This window comes from Ictalurus punctatus, chromosome 14 (assembly GCF_001660625.3).
Source record: "Ictalurus punctatus breed USDA103 chromosome 14, Coco_2.0, whole genome shotgun sequence".
Taxonomy (NCBI): domain Eukaryota; kingdom Metazoa; phylum Chordata; class Actinopteri; order Siluriformes; family Ictaluridae; genus Ictalurus; species Ictalurus punctatus.
Genome location: NC_030429.2, coordinates 26,476,938 through 26,488,992, shown reverse-complemented (window position 1 = coordinate 26,488,992; position 12,055 = coordinate 26,476,938). Strand labels below are relative to the sequence as shown.

At 37.3% G+C, this 12,055-nt stretch overlaps 1 protein-coding gene across 1 annotated transcript; it reads right to left on the bottom strand.

Moving 5' to 3' along the window:
- Positions 1 to 887: 887 nt before the first annotated feature.
- Positions 888 to 11,292, bottom strand: LOC108275440 (CMP-N-acetylneuraminate-beta-galactosamide-alpha-2,3-sialyltransferase 1). The gene is made up of 7 exons (XM_047159983.2): positions 10,767 to 11,292; positions 6,189 to 6,379; positions 4,690 to 4,869; positions 4,532 to 4,577; positions 3,563 to 3,682; positions 2,683 to 2,859; positions 888 to 1,515 (listed from the first exon to the last, which is right to left on the bottom strand). The coding sequence occupies exons 1-6, from the start codon at positions 11,013 to 11,015 to the stop codon at positions 2,692 to 2,694; spliced, it is 954 nt and encodes a 317-aa protein (XP_047015939.1). The 5' UTR covers positions 11,016 to 11,292; the 3' UTR covers positions 888 to 1,515; positions 2,683 to 2,691.
- Between the last annotated feature and the right edge of the window lie 763 nt (positions 11,293 to 12,055).

The window sequence follows — 12,055 nt, the reverse complement described above, 5'->3', positions numbered from 1 at the left end:
ACTGCCGCACCGGCACGACGTGGGCAGCTTCCTGCCGAACATTCCGCCAGCTGGAAGGACCGCCGCGGCAGGACGGGACTGACGCGACACCGCCAAGCGATTGGCAGATCCAACGGGGAAGTCCCACCACTCAGGCAACGACGGAGGAGGATAAAAGGGCGCGCTTCCGGCCGGGAAGCGGAAGAGAATATCGTGGCGTCAAAACGGACTCCGTGAGTGTTTGCAGCGATTCGCAACCTCCGATCACGACGGTAACCTCACGCCCCACGCTAATTTCTCTCTCTCTCTCTCTCTCTCCCTCCCTCTCTCCAGGAGGCGTAAGCGCGGACGAGACCGCCGGATAGTGAGAGTCGCACACATGGAGGACGCCGGCCCGGGAAAACCCCCGCCCCGCCTCGGGAATCCCGCCTCCGCCACGAGTCGACTCCGCCGGCCGTCACGCCTTCACAAACCCCCGCACTCTTCCATTTATAACACGTTCACCTCACCCTAGCCACAATAAAGCACCGTCTGCAACCATCCTTTGGTCTCCTGTGGGTCTGTACGCCGCCCTTCCCCGGGCTAATTCCTCACAATATATATATATATATATATATAGCAATCATGCGATGCGTTTAATTGCCACATCACCTGATCACGGCAGGCCATCTGTATTGCAATCAGATACAGAAACTCATTTTTTAGGTTTGGTAACAGGAAGAACAAGGAAATGGAGCACATCTGAATCAGTCAGATTCAGATGTGTTGTTTGCCAGTTGCTTTTAGTTCTAGTTCCTGCTTCTCCAACTGTTTATTTTATGAAAATCATTGAAGGGTGCCAAAAATTCTGGAACTGTCCAATACTAGAGAAGGTGCCTTGAGATCAGCTCAGTCAGTAAGGCCAGAGGTGCAAATAAATCTTTTTATGTACTCCACACTTCAGCTCTAATACTTTAAACAATAAATAGCTACTGCAGGAAGAAGTACACACGCCTGGCAACAATGGACACAGGAACATTTTGACAAGTTTTTCCAAGAAATTTAATTGCGATTTAATTATTATTGATCAATCACAGGATGAAACATAATGCTGCACTTTACACATTGTGTAGTCAATAATACAGTAGACAAATAGTTCATAACAACAGTCGGCAATTGTATACCTACTGTACAATGTGCATCCGTGTAGTGTACACATACGCAGCTTATCTTTTTTGCATGATATAAATCTAGAAAAGTAAACATGTTGCTGATTTACATTCCCACAGTACTGTATATATCGTATTTAGTGTCCAATCCCACCAGATCCAGATAATGAAGGGCTTGATAATGAGATAATGAATTGGATTAAGTGTATTAGAGAAAGAAAACAGTCATCTGTACAGAAGTGTGTGCTGTCGAGAGCCACTGAGTTTAAATGAAGCTCTGTTACTCATCAATAACGTGAAGGATTGAGCCGATATGACTCACGCTTAAATGATGTTATGCTGCCAGAGAGTTTCGTGATGATGGGAGTGTCTTTTAAAAGAGTGTCATCTGTGGGTAGTAAAAACAAAGAAACAAGAGAATTAGTGGCTTTTCCAGTCCCTCACCTGTAACACACACCCGGAGGATCTCCAGGCATGGGATGTGACACTGGGGCTCCGTTTCAATCAATAATAATCAATATCATAGTGATCAGTATGGAGAAAAAGACAAAGGTACTGTAGATTTCAGGTTTTAATATTGGGAAAGTAAATGTTACAGTTGCAATGCTATAAAATGGAAAGAGATCAGTAGTACTGTGCATGCAGGATAACTGTTTAAACCTTGGACGGGTCAGTCCATCCTTGTGACTATACTTAATTCAGTTTAGTGAATATTTCTACTTTACTTGAATACTACTGTTTTTTGTCAACTTTTACTCCTCTACATATTCAAAATCAAATTGCTAATAAGATATGTCCTCAGAGATTCAGGACAAAAGCCTCAAAGGACAGACTCAAAGAGTCAACTCAAAGATAAGACACAAAGAACCAACTGAAAGACCTGACTCAATGGCTCAACTCAAATATCTGACTCAGAGCTGACTGTGGTCTGACTTAAAGGTCCGATTCTTGGATTCTATTCAAAGAGTCGACTCAAAGAGCTGACTCTCATCTGACTTAGCCAACTTGTTAGCTGTCTTGTGTTAGTGACAATGGAAGATGGATTAAGTGTCCTTAAATATCATCAACAAACTCACAAACAGTGAATTTGAAAAGTGGATAGCTTGAGTACAATCTAAATCATCTCGGGCTTTACATAATAAAATTGGATTTTAACGTCATTTTGTCCAGGCCTAAATGACTAATAGCTCTGCCATTTTTGCTAAAGCACAAAACAAAATGGCATTTGATCAAAATAGCCTTTGGTTTGACCGAAATAATTAAAAATGTATTATTGTTTAGAACAAGGACCTAGCACACTGGAGTTTTGTTTAGCTTGTAATGAAGCGTTTTTGGTAAAACAACACGTAAAAACATATTTCTTTGCTATCTTTCTGGGGGCACAAATGTTCTTTCTTCTTGTACTTGTGTACAAAAATATACAATTACTCTAGTAGTTTTCTTTAACTAATACACGGGTCTTTACTTTTACTTAATTATCAACATACAACACTAGGTCCTCAGTGCAAAAAAGTGTATTTTGATCAAATAACAAAGGAGAAATTTAGAATTTTACCTGACTCTATCACCATCCCTTATACATTTTGATCCTCTGTTGCTGCTCAAGTTTCAGGATGACATCATATTCAACTCCCCCTCTGTGTACACCTGCATGAATGGACTGACGATGCCAGTGGTCAAAGTAATGGTACCATCGTCCATTTGCACTGGCCCCAAATCCAAATACATTCACCTGTCAGAGAGAGAGAGGTGAAGAGTGAGACTACAAACATGTCTACAGATCATTTTGTTTTAAAGAGGTCATTTGAAACTGGTCTACTTCATATGCTGAAGTGTAACATGTGTACTGTATAATGCTAACTTCTGCCTGCTAGTTTTCCTCCACTTGCAGAATGAACAAGTCCTGTCATTTCCACAACTGCAGTAGGAGTGCCACTTAATGTTTTTTTTGTTTTTTTTTCTGAACAAAGGAAGGAATTAATTTGTCACTTTGCATAAGAAGTGGCTTAGATTTAGGGAAACATTTTAGTTAGGTTGGAATTTTGGGAGTGGCATCACATCCAGGGTGTATTCCCACATTGCACCTCCTTAAAAACCCTTTATGACTTAACTGGAAAAGTATGTGGTATACTGTAAATAGTTGGTTATTATGTTCTATGTAAAATCCTTGTTACTACTTAGACTGAGAATTTATTTGCTGCAATATTTATCATGCACCAGATGCAGCAGTGGCTGAGATTATGGAACCAATCCTGGGAACACAACATAGTTTCTTAATTTTGATAACCATGGCTCAGTACAACCCTTTAATGACTTGTCTTTCATGTGCTTATCATAATACTACAATACTGCTACATTTCCCTTACAGTTGCATTGTGCAGAAATTTACCACAGGAAGGTCATTTTACTTATAATATTAAATATAGTGTTTTCACCTGGTCACAGATATGCACGGCCAACATGAGTATGATGAAGCCAGTGGATGGATATTTCCCCTTTTTCATCAACCATCTTTCGTAGACGTATCTTATAAACTCAGGATTAATGATCATCACCTTTAAAAACAATGTGGAAGAAGCCTTTAATCTGGATAGATCCGATCAAAGTAAACTTTTTTTTGAAAGGTCACATGATCTAGTACAGATCCGGTGTAACTGACACACAGTGTAGCACTATCGGTACAGCAGATCAGTCCCAGAAGGAACCTATCACTCCCAGTAAAGGAGGTGGGGCTTTTCAGTACCTAAATCTAAGCATCTCTTTGAGATTACTACCTTCATTAATACGTTATCATCTATAGTAACTTTTCATTCGCAGGGACTTGTATGGAGGATGCGTCACATAAACAGATTAAAAACATGTGTGTAGCCATTGATATGCTGAAGTTTTCTCTGAGGAGACATGTATGCAACATTTTATGGAAGGAGTCTCTTGTGTCAGTGCTTTGTAACAGAGGTAAAGCTCTAACTTTCCCAACACAGGAATGTCTTCAGGACATAGCAGATGTAAGTGATCTAACCTGTTTTGAATGCGACTATAAATGGATAAATGTTATAAATGTCATAAATAAAATATTGCTGTGGTATAAGTGGAATAAAACACTTTGTGGGATGCTATTATAGGAAAATAATGACCTTCGGAGTAACAGTAACTCTGCTCAAACACACCACCACATCATTCATTATTTTCCCGTAACAGCACAGGATGGAGTGTTTTAATCATTATTTAATGAGATGCACCGTGTATCATCAGCTACACACCCCAGTGAACTCAAGATTGGTGGAGAAAGAGTTACCAAGTAACCCCCAAGTATCTAAGTGAATTCGGAGCACAGGTTGGTCAAACCTTTATGGATACTGTATTATATGGAAAGTAGAGTTAATGCTGAAGATTGTGTTACTCACCTTATCTTTGTTCGCTTTTATATAAGGTTTCACTGCATGATATGTACTAAACACAACAAGGAAAATAAAACACGACAATATCAGACAATTTGAATGTGATTTATAAGAAAACAACATTTCTATACTTCTAGCTTCAGATGATGTCCATGTACTCTCACCGTGTAATGTTTTTGGTGGTGAAGACACTAATGAGCCACTGCAGATCCAAAACTTTAAAAGGCAGCAGGACTAGATGGGTGGAGTTGTCCAGGTCTACAGCGCTCTCTGGATAAATTGCCCTGTGTGTGGTCTTTAACCCAACATCCCTCTCATAGCCTTGTGTTGGACCATGATTCATCCTGTGACAGAGGTTAGACAAGGTTTCATGCCAATGTACAATAATATGGATAGGCCCAGGGTACCCAGAGGACACCTCAGAAGCACATTCAAGCTCTCTCTCTCGCTCTGTGTATATATATATATATATATATATATATATATATATATATATATATATATATATATATATATATATATATATACACAGTGCTGTGCTTCTGATTCTGGTTTTGTGTATATCTCATACTAAATTTGGCTCTGTGACTCAAAGTCACAGCAGTGCGCCTTCCCTGAAGCAGCTGACCTTCCAAAATTCATCCAAGAAGTCAGAAAAGAGCCGAGGACAACATCAAAGGAACTAAAGGCCTCTCTTGCATCAATAAAGGTCACTGTTCATGACTCCACTATCAGAAAAACACAATGGGAAAATGGCATCCATGGAAGAGTGTTGAGGTGAAAACCACTGCTAACCCAGAAGAAGAATAAGGCTCGTCTGAAGTTTGCTAAAACACACATTGATGATCCTCAAAGCTTTTGGGAGAATGTTCTGTGGACTAATGAGTCAAAAGTGGAACTGTTTGGAAGACAGTCCTGTTATATCTGGCGTAAACCAAACACAGAATTCCACAAAAAGGACATCATACCTAGAGTCAAGCATGGTGGAGGAAGTGTGATGGTGTGGGGATGCTTTACTGCTTCAGGGCCTGGACAACTTGCAGTAATTGAGAGAAACATGAATCTGCTCTCTACCCAAAGATCCTAAAGGAGAATATCCGGTCTTCAATCCGTAAGTTGAAACTCAAACACGACTGGGTTATGCAGCAAGACAACGATCCAAAGCATAGGAGTAAATCCACCTCTGAATGGTTAAAAAAAATCTAAATTAAAGTTTTGGAGTGGCCTAGTCAAAGTTTTGATTTGAATCAGTTGAGATGCTGAGGCAGTTCTAAAAACCGTCCAGTGTACCTGAACAAAAGCAGTTCTGCACAGAAGAGTGGGCAAAAATTCCCCAACAGCAGTGTTAAAGACTGTTCTTCAGTTTTCAGAAGTGGTTGGTTGCAGTTATTGCTGCTAAAGGTGGGCACAACTAGATTTTAAATTTAAGGGGGCAATTAGTTTTTCACATGGGTGATAAGTGTTGGGTAACTTTTTTAAACTGCATTGTGTGTTTACTCAGGTTGCCTTTGTTTTATGTTGTATTTCATTTCAAGGTCTAAAACTATTTAGTATGGGATATACACACAAACAGAAGAAATCCTTTTTCACAGTGATAGATAGACAGACAGATAGATAGATAGATAGATAGATAGATAGATAGATAGATAGATAATGATATTACCTGAAAACAAAGTCGTGAGCATCTATCATAGCACCATAATGGGATCTAATCAAGTTGGCCGAGTTGCCGACCACAGCGCAGGTTCTACAGCGGTCAGGACCAGAGTCACTGTAGTGTTCCTCATCACGAAAGAGTGAGAACAGAGGTTCCACGACGTCACTGAGATTCACTGATCGTGACGGTTGGAGCCTCTGCACAGATGTGAAAGAGTAGATCATAGTGAATAAAGCTTGTAAATTCAAATAAACAAATAATCTCTATTACTAAAGCAAACGTTCTCTTTACTTGAATAGTCAATAGTGTTTATTAGAATGCTATTATAATATAAAACATTGTGGTAATAGTCTACATTTAAATCTAAGCTATAAAAGCATCTTTAATAAAATAATTATATAGCCTACCCTAATTTTTCCAGTTTCAGGGAACAAAATTTTTGATTTAATTTTAATCGTCAAATTTTAGCCGTGATTATTTTGTCACATTTAACACGAGTACATGTTGGGTTTAATACGTGTTGTACAATATCTGTTTAATTTTATCTAAAGTGGTTTAAAGTGATCTCAAAATAGAAGCACAATGTTTCTGTGGTTCTAATGTTTTTATATATATATATATATATATATATATATATATATATATATATATATATATATATATATATATATATATATATATATACACACACATTAGAACCACAGAAATATATATATATATATATATATATATTTTTGTTTTTGGTGTGTTTATTATAATTTAGCAATTCCACTCATTTTTGATGCTTCAAAATGAATTAAATTTGGCATACAGATCATACCGAAAATTTAATCATGATGTAGTAAATAGGCTTGGTCCTGGTTTAGCAGCTCCATAGCACCCCTGAACAGCGGAATGGAATTTGATGAATTTTCTCAGAGGAGCACAAGATTTGGTATGGTCATTGCACTCGTCTTGTACGACGAGGATCACTTGGTTGTATCTGACTCCGCCCAACAGGAAGTCGACCATGCTGGCTGGAATGTGGGGATTTCAAACATTCCCACGGTGTTTTGAGAGGTTTACAATGGCTGAAAATGCATGAAATTTGACCCTTCTATTTCTGTTAGGAAAACAGGAACAGGAAGTTGGGCATTTTTAAAGTTTCGTGTTTCTTCATATAACTTTAACAAACTCTTTCATACTCCTTCTACAAAGATAATCAGATTCACTTGAAATTAAATTATAAACTCCAGACATATGTGCTTATAATCATGAGTCATTTTTATAGCACCACCTAGACTGAAACTGTTATATTGCACTTTAAAATGAGTTTATACGGGTTTACTATATAGATTCACGTTGATTTACTAGAGGGTTTGTCTGATTTGCTTGAAAAATAGTCATGTAAACCTAGAAGGTGGAAGATTCATTTGAATAGGGTTCAGTGATATGTGATGTTGCCATAAATGATGCCATGCTAAATAGAATAATTCTGTGCTGGTTTGAATGATGGGCTTCACACTTCAAGTAGTTACTCAAAAGCAAGTCCGGATTGGATCCATTTGACTTTTGTGCTTTTAGTTTTAGCACCACCTATATGGAAAACTAGGTGCACTGCACTAAGATATAGTAGTATGACATTTGTTTGATTTACCTGAAATTTGCCCTACATCAATGTGTAGTGATGTGTGTCAAATTTTCCTGCCTGGATGCTCAATATGGTGTTAATTTTGCAACCAATTAGGTTCAGTTGGCTTCAAACAGAAATGGCATGGCATACACATGAAGCCAATTAGAGTTGAAAAGGGAGGTAACATGTAGATGCTTAAAGAGAAAGAACACAAATATATCATTTGTAAAACCATTTGGGGTGAGAGCCTATATTTGCAAAGGTGTGGTTGAGGTTAGTAGGCACATTTTCTATTGTGTTACAGGACGTAATGGCAAATTGGAACTGTAAACCTTTGTTCTGCTTCGAAGGAAGAGTCTTACATTAACTTGTTTACTGAAAAAACAGACATTGTTGATCATGCTCATGTGGATAGCATGGAATATAACGATGGTGGTGTCTATTTTAAAAGGAATGTAATGCATTCAAACATTGGTCTTTAGTAGATTTGTTGGACATTTATTTAACAAAAAGTAGAGAGAATAGTGAATATGTAATTAAAGAGATAGTTGATTTGTTAATCAAGGTTGTTATGGTGGATTCCTGAGGTAATGGCAAACGTCAGGATGATGTGTGATGAGGATTCTGTGCTTTTAGTTATAGCGCCACCTATATGAAAAACTAGGTGCATTGCACTTGTAGTAACTTGTTACAAAAGTCACTCCTGGTCACACACATTCACGTTACTGGATTTCATTTCATTTAATGTGATATATTAATTCACCGAACATAAGTTCACCAACAAAAATATATCTCAAGTATTCCGTTTAGTTGGCCCTAAGATCAGCTATTGCGTGACCATGAGTCTGTCAACAACTGTTTCTTTGTGTATTTTAGGGTGTGCACAATGTTTTCTGTCATGCACACCAATAAAAAGTCATGTGTATTCGTGTGCATTGGGCTTGTTTGTTAGGATGGATGAGGTCAGAACATATCTCATCAGAACAAGTCACTGGCAAAGCTCTGATGCCATTAATACATTTCTGTAATGCAGTCTTGCCTGCCAAAATAATTACTTAGATTTACCGATATAATAACAAATCTATGAGCAAAAACCTCAGTGTTACTTCTATTATTCTAATTTATGCACTGTGCTTTGATAATTTTGTACTTTTTCATAGGGTTGGCTTATCTACAGATAAGATTGTGCTGACAATGGAATGACAACAAAAGATGCAAATGCGCCTTTATACCTTCAAGTCCAAAACTGCACACAGTCTGTGCAAAGCTCAGAAAGATGCCAGGAAGAGAGGGCGAACCAGTGGTGGGATTTCCCAACAGTATGCAGAGAAAAGAAGGAAGCAGGGCCCCACAGCTCCCATCCCTAACCAGGATGTCCTCCTGGACAATATGTTACAATGTGTGACAAGAAGAGAAGATGCAGCATTCCTGGTTGCACAGGAACACCTAAAGTGATGAGTTCCCTTTGAAAGGGAACTCAACTTCCTGCAAAATTTTCGCAAATGCTTGCTTGTTTTATCCAGACTCCTACCTTTTCCTGAGTATTATTTTTCAGTTTTAATCCTTTACTCAAGAATTATTGATCAGTAATCATTTCAAATGATGTGTAATTATAATCAAATGATGTATAATTATATAGAGTCCATGCTGAGGCAAGTGAGTCAGGTCTATTGGAAAGGTAAATACATTTGATACGGTCCTGCACATTACAAGCACCCACATATGTTGTTGGCTAATTAGCTAGCTACTAGTAACAACAAACTACCTTTTTTTTATTTCACTACCTTTAAAGGTGTTTCATAAAGTTATTACCAGTGAGATATTCTCACAGAAGACAGGGTGTATGCCCTTTAACAGTGCAGGGAGGCATTAAGGAGCTCTTCCTGGTTAATTATTCACGCAAATGTTAAAATCTCTGACCTTCGTGCAATGTTTAAATCAGCGCGTATGCTTGCATAATTATAGCAGGTTGTCAGGTTTATGTGACATGGAACTCTACAGAATCTGCATTGCATGAATCTGTGTGTAAGAACACTGAAATCTGATTAGAGTTCACAACTTTTTTAATCTCATATTCACAAGTATTCAACCACATCCCCCTGCTCATATTATTATTATCATTATTATTATTATTATTATTATTATTATTATTATTATTGTTGTTGTTGTTGTTATTGTTGTTATTATTATTATTATTATTATTATTATCATAATTTTTGTTATAAAAAATTTTAAAACATTTGCTTTTAAGTAGTTTTTATTATTTAGCTTACTTTTACTACCATGCTACTTGTACATTACTATTTTAATCAATGTACTTCTATTCTATTTTTACACATTTTTAATCTTTTTTTTTTTTTTTACAAATATTTTACATTATTTCAATGTTTGTTATTGTTATTGTTAGATTGTATGATATTTTTTTCTCTTTATGTTTTGCTTTGTTTCCATTGTTTACTTCACCCTCTAAATAATGTTAAGCTGCATTCCAAATGCATGGATGGTGCTGTATTATAAATGCGTACAGTAATAAATAATAAGAATGCGAATAAGAGAAATACTCTACTTATATAACACTTTTCGTTCATTAAATTCAGGCCATAGTGATTTAGAGGGGAAAAAATGACGAGAGAGTAAACACTGTAAAAAATGTAAAAGTAAAACCCTGCAAACAGTTTAACATCACAGGAAACACTGCAGTGTTCTAATGACTGTTGATCATATAGAAGGCTTATAATTGAAAGTAAATTAATCATGAAAACAATAAAGATCATTAAAAAATGTCAAATAAAATAAAATGTGAAAGTAAAACAGAATAGATTGGATCATTATTAATATAATATAATTATATTTAATTTCGTTGTTATTTGTTCGTGGTGTTTGTATTAATATTAAATATAATCAAAGATGTGGAATTCAAATACAATGTACCAATAAAGACTTTAAGAAATAACACATTTTATCGTACTTACCATCCACCAGTTATGTGTGAGTGCGCTGATATTACTGTTGGCCCTGTTCATAAGTTTTGGCACCTTGCCGTCGTAGCGCTCTATGAACCACGGCTCTTCCTGTGGGTCCATTATGCAGCTCGTGCACCCGCACACCCGCTCAGTGACATCGATGAAATCACCCAAACTAAATCTGAAATCGACTCGGATGAACACAAGCAGGAAGACCATCCACACGGCCAGGTAAATGACACGAACCTGGAATTTCATGATGCTGGGAATAATTAATAAATAAAACAAAATAAAATAGAGTAGAATAAATAAAATCAAATGAAATAAAATAAAATAGAATAAAATTATATCAAATAAAATTAAATATCTACTCTAAATAAACTAGACTTTTGTAGATTGTGCCAGGGAGGAATACTGTGTTGATGTGTCTTGTGTTGCAGCCTGTTTTTTTTCTTCATATGATTTTTCTTCATATTCGTTATGCAATCTCCACCTGCTACAATCTACACCTTCACTAGAACCTTTGCAGGACCAATCAAAAATGCTGTCAGGTTCAAACCCACAGTAAAAAGAGGTGTGGTGAATCATGAGACAAGGGTGGGATAGAAGAGGAGGAGAAGAGGGAAGGAGATGAGAGGGGAGGGAAGGAGATGAGAGGGGAGGGAAGGAGATGACAGGGGAAGGGAGGGTGAAGGAGAGGCAGGTAAACCTGAAAGCTGCATGTCAGTAGAGCTGACTCATCTTCTGACTCATTTGCATTCATCTCATTTGCGTTGCTCTGAATGATTTTTTTTATAGGCCTGCCGTGATCAGGTGACGTGGCAATTAAGCGCGTCACGTGATATATAAACGACACCTGTGAACCATGCCATCAGCCTTATTATCTTCAGGGAGACTGCATGTCGGTCGTTTGTGTAGCTGTATTATTTTCCCTGGAATTCCTTATCCCAGTGTTCTGTGTTCTGCCCGCTACTCTTATCATTAAACTGATAGAGCCTGTAGAATTATTTTCTCTTACCTCTTTCAGGAAGTGAAGCTTTCGTGCCTCTGGGTTCGAGAACCCTTTGAAGTCCTTTTTCTTCTCTGAAGACGTATGATAACAAAAGGAGTCGTACTCTTTACAGTGAAATATACGAATCGTCCTTGGTATAGGCTTCGGTTTATTATAGTAAAGAACAAAAGGATTACAGTTACTTTTAACTCAAAATATAAAGAAAAATAAAATAAAGAAAATCCTAAGACCACGCAGGATCTGAATAGTGGTTTCCTTTTTCAAGAAATTAAAACGACAAGACCTT